Source organism: Spermophilus citellus (assembly GCF_964194105.1).
Source record: "Spermophilus citellus genome assembly, chromosome: 5".
Lineage (NCBI taxonomy): Eukaryota > Metazoa > Chordata > Mammalia > Rodentia > Sciuridae > Spermophilus > Spermophilus citellus.
The window spans coordinates 67,688,409-67,710,167 of NC_138186.1; the positions used below are offsets into that span (position 1 = coordinate 67,688,409).

Consider the following 21,759-nt stretch of genomic DNA (forward strand, 5'->3'; position numbering starts at 1 on the left):
TACAGATGATTTAAAACATACTGGAGGATGTGTTGAGCATCCTGTGATTTGGTATCCCTGGTGGATTGCTGAGGTGACAAAATGCCTGTTCAGACCTGTCTCTGCAGGCAGCCTGACTGGGTTTTATCCAGTGTGCCAGGGGTGTGTGGACTCATTCGAATTACCAGAGGCAATTCAGAAGTCAACTCATTTGACCACTGCTTCCCCAAAGAAACCATGCATGTCCCTCTAAGAATGTGGCCTGCCTGGCTTGGCACAACACTTAGATACAGGGTCAGAAAAGGAACCGAAAAGCACTAGTGCAGGGTTCATTTCCATTGGCCAGCTAGGGGTCCTCTGGTAAGGTTCCCATGAAACTCAAGCAAAACATTCCACCTCCTCACTTGCAGGAACCTGACATGGTACTACCTAGCTTCCGGGGAGACAGGCTGGCAGGGATGAAGAACTCTTAGAGGTGTTACTATCCTGGGTATCTAACGAAGTCAATACACAGCCAACTCTCACACCTGCCTTCATCCACTGACCCTTCAGGTAGATCTCACCTTGGAAAATCTGGAGTCCTTAGGACAACTGGTATAGTCTAGACACTCGAGAGAAACGAGAAATGGCTGTCTTTGATTTCTGAGTCTTTCTGCTTTCTTATCCTCCATCTTCTAATGACCCTACCTTGCAGGGCTATTTCAAGGTAGCACTCCTCACAATGGGCAGAAAAATCCCAGTCCTTGGGAGAAAGCTAAAGAATCTATTGTCACAAGCTAGAAGTAAGAGTCTTCTTCCCTGTGACAAGTACTTGAGTGAGAGCCATACTGACTGGAGGACAGGAGCCGTCAAGGAATGGAAAGGTAAGGAAGGGAGAAACTCAGGAACACAAAATCAACCACCTTAGTCTCTTTTATGTTTTGATGTTACTGAAGAAGAAAATTGGCCCAATAGCAAGAAATAATCCCCAAAGAGATGGCAGCAGCCTGCTGCCACCTTGTGGTAGTTTGGTGCAAACATGGGTGCAGAAAATCGGCTGGCCAAGTTTTCAAGAAAAAAAAAAAGTAAATATGTACATAAAAAGCACAGGCACCTATAATCCCAGTGACTTAAGAGGCTGAGAAGGAAGACTGCAAGTTCCAAGTCAGTCTCGGACACTTGGTGAGACCCTGTCTCAAAAATAAAAATAGCTGAGGATGCAGCTTAGTGGTAGAGTGCCCCTGGATCCAATGCCCCATACTGTAATGAAATAAATAAATAAATAAATAAAAGCACCATTATTAAATCCTTGTGTACAAAAATGGTTAACTTTATTCAATGTCTTTGATGTTTACTTCAAAACTACATATGGGTCTTCGCTGCAAAAAAAAAAAAAAAAAAAAAAAAAGCTTTCTCATGACCTGCCTCAGAGCCTCTCCACTAGCATAGAACTCAAAGTCTTTTCTAGATCCAACTCAAAGCCTTTTCTAGAGCCAATGCTCTGGAGGAAAAGGAAAACAGCCAACACACACAGAAAGGATAAAAAGAAACCAGCTGTGCCCCCAAAAGACTCAAAAAAGTCATTTATGTACATAAAACAATTCTCGGTCTGTTTGGGATGGAAAGTGCAATGTACAGTCCAGTCCTTCTGCAATGATGATAAAAAGAGTTCTAGTCCTCCCCACTTTCTCTTGCCTTACTTCATGGCAGTTTTCATCACCCATTTCCAAAGCTCCCACCAGGTGCTGATCCAACTTCATCACCCATGTCCCTCAACTTACACATTGTTTTTTAAAGGTATAAGCTAGTGCCAGGGAAGGGTTTAGAAACTTGAGAGAAACTTTCTCAGCACAATTCCAAATTCAGAGATGAGGTCTTCTCAGATAAGGAAGATGATACCCTCAGACACCATGACCTGGTTGTCATCCTGCATTCTGTTCAGCGCAGACTGGATCTCTTCTGCAGAGAAAGGCTCTTCTTTGTCCTGGTTGATGGATTCTGTGAGGCGATTCATGCCCACAGACTGGGCATGAGCTTCTCGGAACACGTCCAAGAGAGCCACTTTGAATGCCTTCAACCTGCCCAAACGGGAGAAAGAGTAATGAACAGTAAACCCAAACGCTCTCAGGCATGATCCATACTGGGAAAACCCAGTGAGACAATACAGCAGAAGTGTTCCCAGTATTCTCATTTAACACACACACCCCTCACCTCTGATGGCTGCTCATGAGTATCTTTCTTTAAAGCTAACCTGGTGTACTATTAAGCTTCCTGCACATTGAGAAATAATACCACTTTAAAACTAGAGGCCTTTAGCCAGGCATGGTGGTGCACACCTGTAACCCCAGCAACCGAGACAGAAGGATAGAAAGTTTAAGGCCAGCCTCAGCAATTTTGAAAGGCCCTAAGCAATTTAGACCCTGTCTCAAAATAAAAAAAAAAAAAATAAAAAGGGCTGGGGATGTGGCTGTGGTAAAGTTCCTCTGGGTTCAAGCCTCAGGAACAAAACAAAATGAAAAATAAAAAGTACATATCCTTTTATAAGTTATAAAAGCTACCAGGAGTTCTTTATACTACCCTTGCAACATTCCTCTAAGTTTGATATTATAGCCAGACTCTGAAGTGTTTAAAACCTCTTAGATCCCCAGTGTTACTCTGTTGCTAAGCAGCTCACTGCACGCCCTCCCCACCCTAGGAGCAAGTTCTTGCCTCTGTAGGAATTCACCCACTGCAGGACCAAGTTCTCCACTCACCTGGATTCACTCAACTCTGCCTTTTGGGATTCCTTGGTCTCCTGCGTGTCTGCTGCCTTCGGAGTGTGCACTTCAGAAGAGGATGGAGAAAACAGCAAAGTGAAGCCACTGCCACCCACACCAAAGAAGTTATATTCTCCACTCTCCAACCCTCAAAGCTTGCAAACACATCTTGTTTCCTGTGGTTCTTATGGGCCAAGCAGAACAATTAGAAAAAGGAAAATCACAACTGAACAATAAAGAAAAGAAGTCAGGCCTGGATGCTTATACCAGGCTTGGCAAAAGATCACAGTTCATTGAGGAGGAAGCAAACTGAGTGAAACTTATTTCCTCCTATGTAAGTTTCCCCCGAGATTGTCTCGGGACAAACTTCTTCAAAACAGGCCCCTCTAAGTAGGGAGCCAAATGGGAGACCAAGAAAAAATACAGTGCATCTCTGTGCACTTCTAAAAAGATCAGAAGTCAAAGAAACAGCCTCTTTGATCCGTTCGGGAAGGCTCACTCACCTTGAGGCATTTCCTCTTCTGTGTCACTGAAGTCATAGGGGTCATAAGAGTCTCCATCCTTGGCATCCGACTGCCGAGTCTTCCTCCTAAAACATCCACAGAAGTTAAGTGAGACTTTGGGGAGCCCTATCCTGTGCCTCTGACCAGAAAGAAACAGAACTATCTACAACTGAAGTGAAACACCAGGACCAGGCCTGTCCATACTACTTTTTCTATACGAGACAATCTCCAAACAAAAATAGGCCCCTGATGTGAAAAAGTAGCAATGGCACCCTGTCTACCTCTCTCCCCAGTTCCAATAAGACTTTCCTCTTACTTGGCTTAGCTCCACCCTACCTCTTCCTCTTCTGCTCATGGTCCTTCTGGCTTTTCTCTTCATCTTCTGTCTCTGATTCATCATCACTTCGCTTCTTACGTTTCTTCTCCTTCTCTAGAACCTAGAAACAAGAGAAGTGTGGGTTCCTTGAGGGGTCACTGATGCCAGGGAACTGAATACAGAACTTTTAAGTAAGGGTCCCTTCTACACCATCAGCAGAAATGCCTTCCAAATGTCTAATGATTTATCTAACCTCTCTTGTCCCCAAATCCCAGGAAGGGAGTAAGGCTGCTACCTGTCTTTAAAATGCTAGGAGGCCTTTCCTACAGTGAATACTCAATATTATGTTTACTGAATAAAGAAACAAATGGGGATGGGGTTCGAAACCACAATGGTCAAGTGGAAAACAATTCATTCCTTTATAAATCAGGTATTCAATTGAAATTTAGGACAACCCCCTACACAACAAAGAGCAAAAGTGTAACAAACCCACAACTAAATCCCCAAGGGCTGCAATTCACCAAATGGAGCAAGCAACAAAGAAGGAAAAGGGGTCAAGGCTTCGAGACTTGGTATCTAAAATGATGGAGATGCAATGTCACCAACAGAAAGAAGACAAAATGAGAAGCAAGTTTGAGAGTTCCTCTTTTGACATGAGTATTTGAGATGCCAATGGGCCACTTGAAGAGACTGCCAAGGGGAAAGGTACAAAGGGAAGAGGGGAGTCTCAAAAGACAATTCTTCAGGAAATATCTACTTAAGATGCAAAGGAAGCAGATGTAAAGAAGCAGCAGAATGAACCTGTAGGACATCAATTAAACCAGAATCTCTAAGAGTCCTGGCATCTGTATCACAGAGCTTTCCACAACATTTCAGGTGCAGCCAGGGTGGAGAACTGTGAATTCCTTCCCAAGGAAGAAAAGAGGAACAGGCAGGCAAATGCTACTTTATGCTTTTAACCCAAATGCAGAAGTGAGCCATCCTGAGAGGTCAGTGTACCTCTGATTATTTAGAAGAACCTCTCAGGCCCAACCATCTCAATCCTCACCTTCTTGAAGTAAGCATACTGGACCAGCTCCACAGCTTCCTCTGCATCCTGCAGGTCCACAGTCTTACTCATACGGGCCTTTGCATGGGCCGTGGCCAATCGAATCAGAGTTTCCAGTGTCCGTGCTGTAACTGGAGATGTCTGGGGAAGAAAACAAGAATTACTTATTCAGAATCCTACAGACATGCCCAACATTCATACTGCAGCAAAAGGGAGGTGAAAACACTACCCAGAGAGCTCCAGAACGTCCAAGTGAAAAATTCTGAACTGTTATCTCACTTAAAATTTAGAAAGAAAATGATAAAGGAAATTTACATCAGAAAGTTCAGAAACGGAGGGGCAGATGAACAAAGAAAATTAGACATCTTACAGTTGGAAAGTTAAAAGGTTAGAAAAAGTACATAAAGGAGAAAAACAATTGCCAGTCTACAATGCACCAGGAATATTAATATTTGTTCTATCATTTAATAATATTTGTTCTATCATTTAACCCTCTTAAAAACTTAGAAAAGTTCTATAAATGAGGAAAATGGTAATCAGAGTTTAAAGTAATTTATCCAAGGTCCCACTAAGAGAGTGGCATAAAATTGGTTATCTGAGGACAGATTTTTAAAAGTTGTGTAAATTCACATAAGTCCAGAAGAAGAGGAAAAATCCTGCATATTTCCAGGAAGTGGTTCTCATAGGACGGGTGCTTTTTATTTTCTGAATGGGATCAGTTTCAAGTGATAAAACCCCAGTCTGCACTAGTAAACTGGAAAATTCAAATGGAAAGATCTGTCAAACCCACTAGGAACACAACTAAAATGCTGCATTATGATCAGTTCTTGGTTCAATGAGAGGCTCTTGGACACGCTAACAGTTCGTGTGTGGGGAGAACATTTAAAAAGAAAGGGAGCTATTTTCATATGAAGAAGACAAGTGATATCTAAACAATAACATGAGTGGAAGTCACGGGGAAGCAGGTTTATGCTTTATTCTAAGTTCCCTTACAATAAGAGCTTATTCGAAGACTTCAATACAGTAATGTGCTAAATATGCCGCCGTTGTGGGTGGAAAGTCTGGGGCAGGAATACCAGAAGACAATGGGTGTGAGGCTGGAGTAGATAGTAGATGATCATGCCTACATCCAGGCGTCTGTATTACATAATGAGGGCTTTGAACTTGGGTCTTTCTGCTATGAAATCCTATGTGAACTATACTGCTTCCAAAATATTTACAGAAATTCAAGGGCAGCTATATTATCTTACTAGAAATTGCTCTGAGTAACCATCATGGTTGTTCAACTCTTGGTTGTTCACTCTTGGTTATTTGTCAAAGTCTAGCCCAAACATCACATTTTGGGAGTCCTTCACTGACATTCAAATCCGTCCAGAAAATTCTATAGGAAAAATCAGCATCTTCTTCATCCGCACTCAAATTCACTCATTCATTCTTCCATGAGTACTCCACTGGCGTATGTATATTTAAATATGTATACGTGATCTTTATATCTACCTTTCTACCTACCACTCTCAAACTGAAGTTCTTTGAGGATAGTGCTTATTATTTTTACAACTGCACAGAAGAATAGAAATGAGGTCAGTTCCCAGAAGTCACTCATATTTTGCTGAAGGAGATGCATATTATCTATAAAATCCTTTTTTTCATTCTTTCTTTTTTTTATAGTTGTAGATGGACAAAATGCCTTTCTTTTATTTGTTATGTGGTGTAAGGGTCAAGCCCAGTGCCTCACATATGCTAGGTAAGCGCTCTGGCACTGAGCCACAACCCCACCTCCCTCATTTTCTTTTTTAAAATTATTTATTTAAAAATGCGTCAATAGGAAGCCCTTCAGACCAGGAAGGAATTTTAACTAGGTTGAAATTAAATCTTAAAAATTTAATTAAACTTTAATTAAGTTAAAATGCTGCCAAAGCTCCCATATACCATATTCCTGTCCAAGGATACACTAAAGGGATCCCAACGGCAAGGCTCACTCTGGACACTTACTCTGGCAGTATCGGAGCTCATGCTGTCCTGGCTGCGTAGGCGTGAATATTCTTCTGCAAGGTAGGCAGCTGACTCTTGTGTCAGAATGGGCTTGATGATTTTGGCCACATGGATGTACTTCTTCATGAATGCGGCACTCACCATCTTCTCCCTGGACCCAGGCACAGTGAATTACACTACCCTGCCACACCTTACTACCTTCTGGGTGAGTGGCCTGAGAAGTCAAGATCAAATGGCAGAGCAAAGAATCCAATATCATAATTGCCCTACTTATATAAAACATACATAAGGCCCTTTCATGTATTTTTATTTAACTTTAATTTGTAAGTTAGGTAGTTGAGATACCAAGTTTAGGTATCATCTGCTTTGTTTTTTAGGTGAGAAATTACAGAGAAGCTAAAGTTTACTCAAATTCAGTTTTCTGACTCTAAAATTCTGTATAAGCAAACTAAAATGGCTTTGACAATTATACTATATACTTCTTACTGTACCGAGGCCAAAAACAGACACACTCAATCCCACATTTCATGCTTTGAACACCCGATCACAAGTCTCCTTTACCCAAATCCACTTGCAATTCTCCAATGCTTGCTATCTACTGACCCTTCACCATAAACTCATCATGAACAACTACATGGAGTCTATGAGGATGGTATCACATACCCACCATGAGGTGGGCACGTCATCAGAACATTTTAGAATCATCCACCATTTACAAAGCACTGGCCAGAATACATAATGTATCTGTGGACTCAGAAAAGAAGAAAACAGGCCCACACAGTTATGACTCCAAGCATGACCTTGGCATGAGCACCTAATGCCCTAAGTAAGCTCAGAGGTACAAATCTCTGATCGCTTAAGGGAAGGTAAAAGAAATGCTCACTTTTTCTTCTTTGTCCCGTGCAGAAGGTTGTCATGCTTCTCATAAATCTGGGTGTCCTGCTGTTCATCTTGGGTGAAGTCGGGATCATCTGTCGCCAGGATATCCACAGCGCTACCCAAGGGCATGGCTGGGAAACCCAAGTTGGTTGAAAGGAGAGTAAGAAAGAGTTTATTTAATCCAGAGAAATGCTTCTTCTATAGCAGAGAAGGAACAGAAACCAAGACTCACAAACCAAGGACCCAGAAGGACAAAGACACATGGAACCAACAAATAAGGGTAGAACAGCCTTGCCCAAACAAGATGCCCAAAGGTATTGCAGGACTCAAAAAAAGTTGAGAGCATCTGAAACGCCCACTTTCCCCTGGGTTGAGCCTGAGACAACAGCATCTGTTGAGGACCCCTTCCATTAGTCACTCTTCTCATGGCCTCACCATCGCCATCCTGCTCCCCAGGTGCTCTGTAACGATGCATCCTTAGGACATGGTCTGAGATCTCCCGATCCTGCTCAGGATCCATCTGATCCAGCATGATGAAGAGCAAGTCAAATCGAGACAGCAGTGAGTCCTGGAGTCCAATGTTCTCCATTGGGGTCTTGTACTGATCATACTAGGGAACAAGAAAAAAGCAGAAGTGACATCCATAGGAAGAAAGCACAAGGCTAAAGTGATTCTGGGAGCAAAAATAGAAGACTGGACCATAAAAAAACAGACAAGAACTAGTAAAAACAAAAGGATTTTAAAATTATTACAATACATACAGCATCTCTTCTTGCGACCCTTACCTAACTGAAGCTTAGGTAACCTAACTAGGAGCCCACTTCCTAGCACATGCACTCTAACAGACTGAGCATGGTATCACCCCAGCCCTGCCCTTCCCAAGCTTGATTCTGCTGGTCTCATTCACAAGACAGGACCAACTGAGAGGTGAGTCCATCCTCTACCTGTCATAAATATAGGACCAGCTAGTTTGATCAGAGAGATTAGAAACCTTGGAATCTCTTATGAGGTGATGAATTAAATCTCAGCTAAAAAGGCCAATGACCTAGAAATCAAAAATGTCTTAGGAGTTCAGGGACTTTTCTTTGATATTGAAGAAATAATGATACTGAATTATTGGATTCTTTTCTTTTCTCTGTGTGTGTGTGTTTTGCCAGGGACCAAACCCAGGGCATGCTAGGCAAGCAAACCCTGACACTCTTCATCTTTCAGTTTTGGCCCCTTTGGGCTGATGCCTGTCTTCTCACATTTCATGGTCAGAAAGCATTCCAACAATCTTGTTGGTAATAACAAAAAAAATGTGGACCATGGTCACATTCAGATCCTGCCATTTTCTTATACTTCCCAATCCTTCTTCAGAAGGATTAAAAACACATTACTGGCAATTTAAAAACCTATGGTTCTCAGTCCAGGCTGCACATTAAAACCAACCTATAGAACCTTCCTCAACCACAGCTATCAAGAGGTCCAATCCAGAGATTTGGATTCAGAAATACACACTATGGGATTATTAACTGCCAAAGCATCATTTGAGCTGTGGATTCAAATCCTGCATTTTCTGGTTGTGGTACTTCATAAATTATATAACCTATGTTTCCATTTTCTCATCTACAAAAACAATTTCCTACCTCACTTTACGGAGAGAAAGAAAGAAGTTGATAAAAATAAAGCTATTAGGGCTGGTGATATGGCTCAGCAGTAGACTATTGCCTAGTATGCACAAGGACCTAGGTTCCAGCCCCCATACTGCAACAAAAACACAACTCTTGTCTCTTCCACTCCCAGCCTATAATTTCAGTGAAATGGTGTGGAGTAGAACACAAAAATAAAGCTATTAGAATACAATCTTTTCTCTCTCTCTCTTTGTGGTATTGGGGATTGAACCCTACCATTTTACCAGAGCTACATCCCCAGCTTTTTTATTCTGAAATGAAGTGTTGCTAAGTTTCCCAGGCTGGCCTCCAACTTATGATCTTCCTGCCATGCCTCCCAAGTCCCTGGGATCGAAGGCGTGCACAGGCATGAAGCAGTACTTTCATTTTAATAACACAAGCTACCTGGATTGTGAGACTACAGATCATTTTGTTTACTTTTTTTTTGTATTTTGAAAAAGTTATTTATTTTTAAATAAATAGCTTTTCCAGAGAATTCTGCTGTGTAGGAATGGGTAAGAACACACTACTCCAAACCAAGCACAATAACAAGATAATAAGGGCTGGAGTTGTGGCTCAGTGGTAGAGCACTTGCCTAGCATGTGTAAGACACTGGGTTTGATCCTCAGCACCACAATAAAAAAAAATTAACAAATAAAGGTATTGTGTCTGTCTAGAACTACATACATACACACACACACACACACACACACACACACACACAGTGTGTGTATATATATAAAACAACAACCGAAAAAAACAATATGTAAATTTACTTTGGCCTGTTATTCCCCCAGAATTAACTTCTTGGCCCAGTCATTCAGCAAAACCAAACAAAGCCAAGGACATGGTTCAGGGCATTATTCCACTCACCCTGCCATAGACAGGATTGGCAGCTGCCAAAACACTGCAGCGGGCATTTAGCCGAGCATGGATACCAGCCTTGGCAATGGTCACTCGACCCTGCTCCATCACTTCATGGATGGCTGTGCGGTCCATGTCAGACATCTTGTCAAATTCATCAATGCAAACTACTCCTCGGTCAGCCAAGACCATGGCCCCTGCTTCCAGACGGCGCTCCCCTGGGAAGAAAGAAAAATAAGAGTTTTTCTTATGGTCTGAGTCTGAGTTATAGGTGACAAAGAAGAGGGATTATAGTCTCCTTCCTACGCACATGTAAAGACTTTGGCTCTGAAGCTTACAGGAAACTCTAGCGAATTCACCTTTTCAGTCCAACCTGAACAGTATCTCTGTCTCACTTTGACCCCTAAGTTAGCCTCTTCTAAATTTCCTTCATAGATTCTCTCTTCCTCCTCCTCTTCAAGTGATAACCAGATAGACTCCCTGCTCTTTTCACTGGTCTTCAAATCCCTTCCTCAGTTGATAAACTGTCAGACTTCATTTTTATTTTCCTTCTAATTTACTAAGCTTTCCTCTTTGAAATTCTTTTAAATCATCTTTTAGGAAACATTCTTGTCAATAGAAGCTCACCCAAAGACTTAAAATAATTCACCCATTACTGCAGGATACTCAGTCCTCTACAACCTGGCCCCAACGAATCTTTCAGCTCTATCTGCCAAACATAAGCCAGTGCCTAGATCAAGTTCAAGATTCCATGCTTGATTTCATTCTGGGTCTTTGCTAAAGACCCTTTTGCTCTTACCTGTTTCCTGGTCTGTGGTGACAGCAGCTGTCAGACCCACTCCAGAGGAGCCCCGGCCAGTGGTGGGGATGGCCCGGGGTGCAGTGTAAAGCACATACCGCAGAAGCTGAGACTTGGCAACTGATGGGTCTCCTGTGGGATGGAGGTGGTAATGACTCTTTAGAAAATGCCCCTCATGCCACCCTGCAGTGAGTTCTACTTTTCCAGCATAGTTCTTAACACCACAAAGATGTACAGTACTGTAACTTTTTCTTAAATATTATTTTCTTCACTTTTTCCTTTACTACTCATGGAAGGATACATTTCAGATATTATAAATCAGGAATACCAGGAATGATTTTAAGGAAAAAGATCCACTTTTGCTCTCTGATAGGACTGAAATACTACTAGGTGCAGAATACACAATCTTACATATTACAAGTTGTCATCATCAGTCTTCAAGGTCAAAGCAAGAGTCTAAAGCAAATCCCCAACACCATACCTATCAGAAGAACATTGATGTCCCCACGGATGTGGCTGCCATTTTCTAGGTCTCGTTCCACCCCTCCCAGGAGCAAGCAGAGGATTGCCTTCTTCACATAGTCATGCCCATGGATACTAGGGGCCAGTGACCTGGCCAGCTGGTCAAAGATATCCTAATGCAGGAATAACAATAGAGTATAAAGCCTAATGAGATTCATTGTAGTTTTGCAGAGCTCTATTTTATGTGCTAGTCTACAGAAAATGCTTGGAGAAATACACAAGCCTGAACATTCTTCTGAATTATAACAGCTTCTGAAGACAAATCACATTATCAGACCATCATCAGAGCAGATACAGAGTCTAGTTCCAAAACTTGTGTAGATGTTTAATCTTCCAGCAAAAGGAAAAAAAAAAGTGTTTCCTGATTCAAAACATTTTAGGCTTAATAAGAGTGTGTACTATACTTCAGCGGCAACCTTTATCACACATTGATATATTTTATTCAACTCTAAATGTGGATATCCTGTCTTCATTTTTTAAAAAAAGAAAAAAGCCAGGCAGAGAGGTGCACACCTGTAATCCCAGCTTCTCAAGACACTGAGGCTCAGTGGTAGGGCACTCATATAGTACATGCGAGGCCCTGGGTTCAATCCCCATTACCACAAAAAGGATAATAATAATAATAATAATAATAATAATAATAAACTAAAACAAAAATAATAGCATTGTAAACTTATATAATAATACATCATTCATGTCCTCAGTAATAAATAAGACTCTATGGTACACTGATATTCTAACTTCAAAGAAAAACACCTGACCTTCCTCCTGATCCAGTACAAAGATAGTGACACACTCAAACACAACTCTTTAAGTCCATTCCCACCCTTAGTCCCCTGAAAGGGGCCCAGACCTTGGAGCGGGTTTTACTGAACTTCTTGATCTTGGCTATGTCTTCTGCAGAGAATGAAGGCTGAGCATCCTTGCTCATCTGCTTCACATTACAGGCAATCAGGACAGTCCTAGAGCAAAGAGGAGAGTAAGATAAAGCCTGTTATATTCAGTTCCCAACATCAGGAGCTAGTTCCTCCAGTAGCAGTATGCCTTTTTAGGCTACTGAAATAGAACAGCAAATCCAGAGAATAAGGCTATCTGAAATGAACAACTGATCTGCTCTGTCTGTGATCCAAGTAGGTCAATGATGCCCACTGCTAAACTTTATTTATCTCCTACTGGGTTACAGAGGTTAAGACAGAAGTGTATATGGGAAGGAGGTGGGAGTAAGTGAGAAATTTAAAGCCATGAGGCCGTAATCTTGTCAGCAATAACTCCTACTTTTGACAGAAAAGTGGTATCAGAGGTATCCCATTTTGTAGGCAGGAAGTATGCTCCAAGCTAAAATACAGCAAGCTGGAGAAATACACTATCAGAACAGAACTCCCAACAGCATCCCAAGCACTTCATGGCAGACTCTTTACCTGAAGGTCCCTGAAGTGTAGCCTCCCTTCTTCCCAGGAAGGCAACGGTAAGTCCCCACCACCTGGACTCGGTCACCAGGCTTCACTTTATCTACTAAGTCATCATCCAGAATAACATCCACAGAGCGGGGAAGCTGGCCAGCTGGGGCCTTCTCTGGCATCTCCTGGATAGTGATGGTCTGGTGGTCCTTATAGACTGAGAGGCCATATTCTGTCTCAAGGGGATTGTTTTCCTCATCCTACAGAAAGGTGCGTAAAAAATAGTGTTATTTTAGTCTTGTCTTAAAAATGCCATACTCATCTGGTATGGGAAACATAATTCAGAGTTGACTTCATAAAATTTTAGCACCCGGGAACAACCCTATCTCTGGTCTATTTATAAACTACCTAATTAAGGGACAACACTTACTATGATGGAACTGTGGCTGTATTAACATCTAAATTAGGATTTTTATTCCTGCTATGAAGGTGAATATATGCTTAAACTCAGTTTTTCCACTGCTAGGTAATACTCAATAGAAACATTCATCCAAAGCCTTTCACTACATTGTTCACAGTAGCACTATTCCCGATAGTAAAAAAATTCAACAAGTATCCAAACCATTGATAATAGGATGGTTAAATAAACATGTCTAGTCCCATAAATGGATACTACACAAAAATGAAAATATATGAAACACCCTTAAAAACAAAATGGATGACTCTCACAAACACAATGTTAAGCAAAAGAAGCCCCACATAAAAGAGCAATTATGTAAAACAGGTAAAATTAATCTATACTGTCAGACATCAGGATAGCATGGCTCTCAAGAAGGACTTCAGAGTGCTAGGAAATTTCTGTTTCCTGTCTGGATGCTGGTTTAAAAAAAAAAAAATCAAGTTATATACTTCAGTGAGCTTTCCTATATGCATGGTAAACTTCTATAAAGAATTCTTAGTTTTACTTCCTTAATATTTGAATTTTCTAAAAAAAAAAAATCATCCAGGCATAGAAGTACACATCTTCTTGTTTTACTTCCTCAATATTTGAATTTTCTAAAAATAATCAGCCAGGCATAGAAGTGCATATCTGTAATCCCAGTGATTCAAGACAGAGAGGCAGAAGAATCGCAACTTGAGGCGAGGATAAGCAACTTAGGTAAGTCCTAAGCATCTTAGTGAAACCATCTCCAAATTAAAAAAAAATAAAAATTAAATAAAGGGCTAGGTATGTTGCTCAGTGATAAAGCACACTTGGGTTCAACCCTAGTACAAAAACAAAACAAAACAAAACCCCACCACTTATTGTGCACTGGCTATGTGCCAGGAATTATGCTATAATTTTATGAAATTATCTCATGTAATTATCACAGCCTAAAGAAGATGTTTTTCACACTTTATGGTCAAGGAAATAGATTGAGAGAAGTTAAGTTTCCCAAAGTCAAAAAGTAAGTAGCAGAACCAGGGCTCAATGCAGGTGTAACTTCAAAGTTCATGTTCTTAAGTACCACATAGACAATACCCAGGAGACCTGGCCCACCATAATTCACTTCACAAGCAAAAAAAACTTGGCCATAGTCATCAGCAGAAGAGTGTCTCTGAAGAAGAATTTTTGAAAATAGAGAACTTAATGAAGACAACAGGGGAACTTAAGAAATACAATTGGCCTACACTAAAGACACAAGGGTCTTAATCCTTAGGCTGATCACTAACTGGAGCCATAAGTGAGTCACTTAGGCTTTCCAAATGTCCGCATTTCATCAGAAGTAGACCAAGAGATTCTGAAATGTTTTTCAGTTACGATTCTGACAGTCTTGTTTTAGGTCTTTACATGTTTGATTTTCCTACCAGTTGACAAGATTGAAGACAAGGATCCACTCATATTTTATCTTTGTCCTCCATAGTGCCTAACAGTGCTCTGGATACATCAACTCTTGATTAAAATTTTATAAAACCAGGGGGAGTGGAATTCTTTACATACTGAGTTCAGACATCAAAGTAATTTATTTTAATGATCTTCTGTCTCATAAATATATAAGAAATCCTTGCATTGTCTTTAATTTAAATCCATCTGAACAATAAAGCCATTTCTAGGTTAACCTCTCCCAAATCCAGTAAAATATTTACAGATTATACAAAAACATAATGAACCATAAATATTTCCCATTTTTAAAAAAAGCACACATAAAATTATGATTATAACTTTGCAAAAATATCTACATAGGTAGCTTTTTTTCTTTCAATCCTTCCATAGTATTTCATATTTTCTAAAGTAAGTATTCTTTTTAAAAAAAATAAATAAGAAATGTGGGATTTTCACATTAAACTTTAGCCTGTATTGAATCTTTCCTTTGGATTTAACCTTATTTTTCACCCTACCTATCTCTAGAAGAAAGACCAGCTATTACACAATTAGTTGAATTAAAGGTATCTTTTGAATCCAACCCAAAAAGAGGTCCAATTAATTCATTTCCCCTCACCTTGGTGGGATAGACAGAACTAGATGGAAAGGCCACCAGGGTGGTAAGATCAGAATAACGTCGCTCTAGTGTCTTCTTGGTAGCAGGACAGTAGTGGACACTACGAACAACTTTGGGACGAACTAGAGAACCTAAAGATGGAAAACATGCATATAAAGTCAACTAGTTACACAGTGATAGGGGTGGGCTCCAAATCCACGCAAGCCTATGATGACTCCTAATGCTGTGTTTTCCTGAATGGTTAAGCTATTTCAACACTACTTGTTGTTGTTGTTGTTTTTATATATGTATATATAACACATCACCATGTCCATGAAAAATTTTAAGTGCCAGCGATCCCGACCAAGAACTACAGGAATTCATAGCTGAACTGAGAATGTCAAGAGCTAAGACTCCTTTAGTTCTCAGCAGAATTAATCAATTGTGCCAGCTCATGTCACCACTAAAAGTCCCCCTAATCACTGTGCACAAACTAAGCTCCTCTAAGTTTTACTATATAATTTCAATGTTCCACTTCTCTGAAATTAGAAGCTACCTTGATCTACCTTGCCTCTCCTGTTTTCCTGGCCTCCCTCAGTCTGTGCCACCTCCATTCCTGGGTGCCTCCCTTTAGCCCACTCACATTTAGTGACGATGCCTTCCACACAGACTACACAGCTGAGGAAGCATGAAGTTAGAGTCCGGGGAGAAACATGCTTAGAGCCAAAGCTGCCCTCCAGTCCTATGTAGAATTCCTCATACTGCTTGGCATAGGTAGCATCAATAGAAGCCACAAAATCCTTTAAAGCCCGCTGGAAAGCAACCAGTTCCTCAAAGGCATTGCTTAGGAGGCTGCAAATGGGCAAGAGAAAAAATAATTAGGCAGAGCATGCAGAACTGGGGAGGGGGTGGGGGTGGGGGGTAGGCTGACCCTCAAAACAGAAGTAAACATTCTTAAATAATTATGGTCAAGGAAAAAATCCAGCTCCTACTTTCTTCTTCCACCTTATGAAGATTTAGCAAGGATTCACTTTGGAAGGAGGGACACTTGAAAAGAAAATGCTCACCACCTCCTTTTGAAAGTAAACAACATAGGTACAAGAGAGGCAATGAAGGCTTGTAGTCAATCCCATGTTACCCAGCCCTTTCCTAGGAAGCCTGTTACAATATGGGCAAGAGAAATGGAGTCATGCTCACTCTGAGCCAGGAAATCCCCCCAGAGACCTCTGCCACTCACCGGTTAGCCCTCTTTTCATTTTTCCTGCGCAGGTCATTCACATTGACAATCAGCCGGTATTGGTTGTCACTGATTAGTTCCCGAACTTTGCTCTGATAGATTCCCTGATCTTCCTGCAGATTCAAATTCAAACGAACAGATTCAAAACTATATGTTTCTAAAAAGAAGCAGTTCTGGGCTGAGTTTGGGGCTCAGGGGTAAAGTGCTCACCTAGCACATGTGAGGCACTGGGTTTAATCCTCAGCACTACATAAAATTAAATAAAATAAAGGTATTGTGTCCATCTAGAACTAAAAATATTTTTTTAAAAAAGAAGCAGCTCTCCACAGCAAGAAGAAGAAGAAGAGGAAGAAGAAGAAGAAGAAGTAGTAGTAGTAGTAGTAGTAGTAGTTGTTGTTGTTCTCCATAGCAAGATAAATAACTCAGTCTTTGCAGAGGAGCTGAATCCCAAGTACATGTTCATCAATTTCTCCTTTTCATTCACTAACACCAAACTAAAAGTTTGTTACCCTACTGGGGACACTATAAGAATGATAAAGAAAGCCAGGCATAGTGGCAAAGTATTCAGGAGGGTGAGGCATGAAAATCCCAAATTCAAGGACAGCCTCAGTAACTTAGCAATGTCCTAAGCAACTAAGAGATCTTCTAAAAAAAAAAATAAAAAGGGCTGAGGATGTGCTCACATTTAAGTGTCCCTGTTTTCAATCCCCAGTACACAAAAAGTAATAATGACTTCCTTATTTCCATTATCAGAACAGCTCTTCTATATGCTGTCATTTCTTTGGGGGGAATTAAAATAAGCTCATAGGAAATCTGAAAAGGACAGTATTAAAAGCCTTGCTAAAAAATGGAAATTTAATAGAGATATGCTTGTTAGGTCCCTAGGCCAAAATAACTCCATTTTGAAAATCAGCACCTGCCCACCCAGGCATGACATTCCAGTTAGGCCCACCTTGAAAAAGTCCCTAACCACCCAAACCACAGTAACAATCACAGGACCAGACGGGTTATTTTTTTTAACTACTGCGTTGTACATGACTATATACTTAAGAAATTTTCCAGCAGGCTGCTGCACCTAGCAGAAAGGCAGCCTGGTAGATATTCTCTGTCAATAAACCTTTGCTTGAACTCAGAGATGTATCTCTCTGTGGATATTTGTGCCAACTACCCTAACAATGCTAACTCGCTTGACTGTAGTAAGCATTCCACTCCATGTATCTAAACGTGTCATACACCTTAAACACATACAATGAAAGTGTAAATTAAATGGACTCTTTAAAAATTTCTCATTTAAACTGCTTTTAATTTATCATCAAACTTTCAACATGCTTTATCAACATTCGATAGCTTTAAATTAAGTTGCACACAAAAACCCCCTTTTTGCAATGTTTTGAATACAAGACACTTTATCTGCATTTTATTTAGTATGGAAGAAAGCAGCCAAATTCGGAAGTCTTTTTTCCTTTACTACAATCTGAGCACCCTACCACTTGGCGGACAGGTCACTACTGTCCTACAGCAGTCGCTCCCCATCTCCCTCCCTACCCCCACTCCCCATGAAGATCAAGCGTAATGCCTAAAAGGCCAGGGCTGGGTTTGCCATTTTGTTTGCACTTGCTGGTAATCCGCTGCCTTTCGCGCGTGGGGCCGTCACTTTTAAGGCTTGTAGGGGCAAGTTACAGGATCACCAAGAGGGCACCTATAGAACACTCACTAGCGATTCCGGGAACCGCGAAAGAAATTACAAGATCGCACTGAGAGGCTCTAGTGCCGATCCGCCAGCTCAGCCGCTGCACACAAGCTGCAGATGTGGACTACCTCTAGTTCCCCGCACCGTTGCTGCTCGGACTAGGAGCTGCAACCCACGAGGCCTCCCTGCGGAAGCAAGGGCACCAAGCGCCGGAGCCGGATCCCGGCGACCCCCTCACCTCGTCATCCAAGAAGTCCAGGTAATCTCGCTGAGCCTCCCGGAGCTCCACATCGTCCAGGACCACGGTCCCTGCCATGCCTGCTGCCTCGGAACTGCCTCTTACTAAGCCGCGCGGAGACCCCCACGGATGAGCTCCACTCCGACGCAAAAACTTCCGAACTTTTCCCGCCACAAAGCCTTCCTGGAGGAAAAGGCGGGACTCAGGGAGTAGATACACATTATGATTGGCTAGCCCTCCAACTCCAAAATGCTAGCATCCAATCGAGACGCTGTTTTTCCGGGGTTTCCGCCTGGCGTCTTGAGGTGGCGGGAAATATGCCTTCCGGGGTCCTACGTTGCACTCCTCCCCACTCCGCCCCTTCGGACAAGAAGGCTAACGAATGGGGTAGAGAAGAAGTGAGCGGACCCTGCTCATTGGGCCGCTGCAAGGAAGAGCTCTAAGAGACGGGGAAAGCGCTGCGTTCTGGGAGTTGTAGTCCTTTCCTTTTTCCGGCTGTTAGTACAACCTCAATTTGGCTTGCAGCAGTGTCCAACTTAATCCGGCAATGGGATTAAGCAAAAAGCAAACTAAACATACGAGAATGGAGGTTTATAACGCAGGGAGATGAAAACATAAAAGCAAATGGTTTTTAGAATGTATCCAAATCATAACTGCCCTCAAGGGCATGGCGGAGGGAGTTGATTTTGAGAATCTATGGGATCGAAACTAGAATCAGCATCTTAAGGAAAAGTATATTTAATGCAGGACCCATTTGCTATCTGAATAGCGTTGCTTGAAGTATCTTATAAAAATAGCAGGGCACCAAGTCTGTGAAGATACACCTGCAAAAAATAGAAACCTCCTTGTGTATTCTTATACAGAATTCTGAACAGAATTACCACGCTATCTTACTTGCAAACCGGTAAGTTAAAGGCTTTCTCACCTTATAAAAAGATCACTGGATCCTTTTAAATAACTGTTGTGAGCGAGCTATGGTGATAACAGACCAAACACTAGTGTGTTTTTCCACAATGTCAGAATTTTTGAATAACAATATATTCCAGGTTATACCACTTTCATCGGTGGCAGTTCATCGAATACTTGTAGGTCACCTTATAGTCATAATCCAGGCAATCCCAAATTCTTTTATTCCAATCTTAAAAGGTTAAGAAAGGGTTAAGGCAACCACAGGGGTTGGGGAGGCTGAAGTGAGAGCAAAGGCAGAGAGCAGATAAAAATGCAGTCATTGTAGGCGTTCAGATAAGATTAGAACCAGCCAAAGAACTTGTTCAGGGTCGCAGAACTGTCAAAGGGCAGGAACTTATCGGCCAAGGTCTGGACAGAAGGCAGTCTCAGAATGTCAGCTTGAGATGTCAGCTTGGAATGGGGTGTGTGGTCTCTGCTGAAGCCGAGGACAGAGAAGATACTCACTGTGGCAATTTTTCTGGGCAAGACTCATGAGGAGTGACCAGGTGATGGGGTCAGGGATTCACTGTAGCCAGGCTCAGGTTGTTCCTCCTTTTCTGGGCCTGCGTGAGAAGGTTGCTTTATTTGGTGGTTTGATGTGTTCCATAAGCTCATGGGTCTGAAGTTTTAGATTTGAGTTTGATAAACCAGTGCATCCATGTGCTTCCGATTAATTTTATAAGTTCACAGATGTTCGTTTTTTTAGCACAATTAATTTGTTTGACAGTTTGTGCTTTGGGTTGTGCTAGGCAGAGGGTGGTTGTTTACTTTGTATAAACAAGATATAGTCATTCCACCTCAGGACTTAAAATGGAGTAGCTCATGGCACATTGCTTTATAAAGTAGAGTAACTTAGGCATAGTCTGAGAACTACTGTTCTATATACATCATGGAGTAACTCAGAGCAGGATACCATCCTGCTCTCCACAGAAACTTACTTTACCAAAAATTGAACACCAGGGGGGAAAGGTGTTTCATAATACCATTGATTAAATATCAATTAGTAATTAAGATACTGTACAGCAAGTCTGAAATTACAATTTTTAAAATATCAATTGCATATCCAAGTTTTTTGTTCATTTTAGTTCTTTGAGTATTTTTTTGTATTTTTTAATTTTATTTTTGTGGTACAATTTGTATGCAGTAAAATGCCCATGTCTTAAGTGTTTATAGCTGAATTAATTTTTACCTATGTACATCCCCATGTAATCACTCAGTACACAATAAAGAACCTACCCATTGCCCCAGCATATATTTTTAATTTTACTGAACAGTAATCTAAAAGACCAGATTGTTTAATAAAAAATATTTGATAACTCCGTAGCTGAAATTTCCATCAACTGATTATTAACTTATGTTTGAAGGTGTCCAGGACTATGCGCTGGTAAATATCTTAAATATAATCTGCCTAAGCAAAATGTACATGCCATTTATTTGTATGTGTATATGTGTTTCTAGTTATCATTATTCAATTTATAGTTACTACATGTTTTGTGCCATTGTGGTGGGCAGATAAATTGATCCATAGTCAAAGAAAAAAGGATGTCTCTTGACTGCTTGTTTTTGTATACAATATTGTATACAATAAATGACAAATTAAAAGAAAAAAATTTAGAACAAGGATCCTGTTTGCAATTATTTACTGAGATAATTACTTATTAACCTAAGAATATTTTTATCACTTGATCATAACTCTCATTTTATGAATATATTGGATGCAATACTGATAATAATCTCTGCTCTAGAAACAATTTGAAATTAACACTAGAACCAGGAAACCTAGTTCAAATTAGCACAGGAATTAAGTCATTTGCAGTGAAAAGTCCAAAGGAGTGACAGTTTGGTAACCACATCTTTGATTCTAACATACTTTTTTCCCCCTAGGCTTCAGTTTCTTCATACAGAAGATGAGGAAATTAAATTAGAAAATCTCTAGTAAATTAGTTCCACTCTAACATTTTCATTAAGTCTATGGCTTAATGTGTAAAGACAAATTCCATTTAATGAATTATGCCATGGTCCTTGATAAAAACTTGATTTGCCCTAATGTCATCATCTTCAACCATGAAGGACACGTAGATATTTTAATTGGTATTTCTCCCTGTTTTCATGATGAAATGAAATCATTAATCAGAGAAATTATGTTTCCTTGATTATCTCCCACTCTTTCAAACTGCCCAGAGAAAACCACTGGGTTGTTCTTAAAAATTAGGGACATTTGTACATATTTCATTTAAAGTCCACGTAAGCTTAACCAGTGTCCCACCTGCTCTACTCCTGACTCAAAACGAAGAAGCACACATTATTTAATGAAGTAATGTATCTATGGTTTCTATATTTGCTCAAATTCTTGCTTTCTTCCTTGTTTTATTTCTACCTTAGAGCTTGATGGACTTAATTACCAAGGCTGAATAAACGCTAGGGGGCTCCCTGGAGTGCAGAATGTGCAAGAAAACTGTGGAATACAGATTACAAATTATGTATAATACTTCCATTTTTCC

General features: G+C 40.7%; 1 protein-coding gene across 2 annotated transcripts; it reads right to left on the reverse strand.

Annotated features, from left to right (window-relative positions):
- Nucleotides 1-1,294: 1,294 nt before the first annotated feature.
- Nucleotides 1,295-18,632, reverse strand: MCM3 (minichromosome maintenance complex component 3). 2 transcript variants are annotated; one of them, XM_081296204.1, is made up of 17 exons: nt 18,311-18,632; nt 16,383-16,495; nt 15,789-15,997; nt 15,167-15,297; nt 12,708-12,946; nt 12,143-12,251; nt 11,249-11,402; nt 10,768-10,899; nt 9,978-10,186; nt 7,888-8,062; nt 7,457-7,583; nt 6,574-6,724; nt 4,582-4,722; nt 3,554-3,654; nt 3,218-3,303; nt 2,712-2,781; nt 1,295-2,036 (listed from the first exon to the last, which is right to left on the reverse strand). In XM_081296204.1, the coding sequence occupies exons 1-17, from the start codon at nt 18,386-18,388 to the stop codon at nt 1,838-1,840; spliced, it is 2,424 nt and encodes an 807-aa protein (XP_081152330.1). In that variant the 5' UTR covers nt 18,389-18,632; the 3' UTR covers nt 1,295-1,837. The 2 variants fall into 2 exon arrangements, with proteins under 2 accessions (XP_081152330.1, XP_081152331.1); XM_081296205.1 differs by lacking the exon at nt 16,383-16,495.
- Between the last annotated feature and the right edge of the window lie 3,127 nt (nt 18,633-21,759).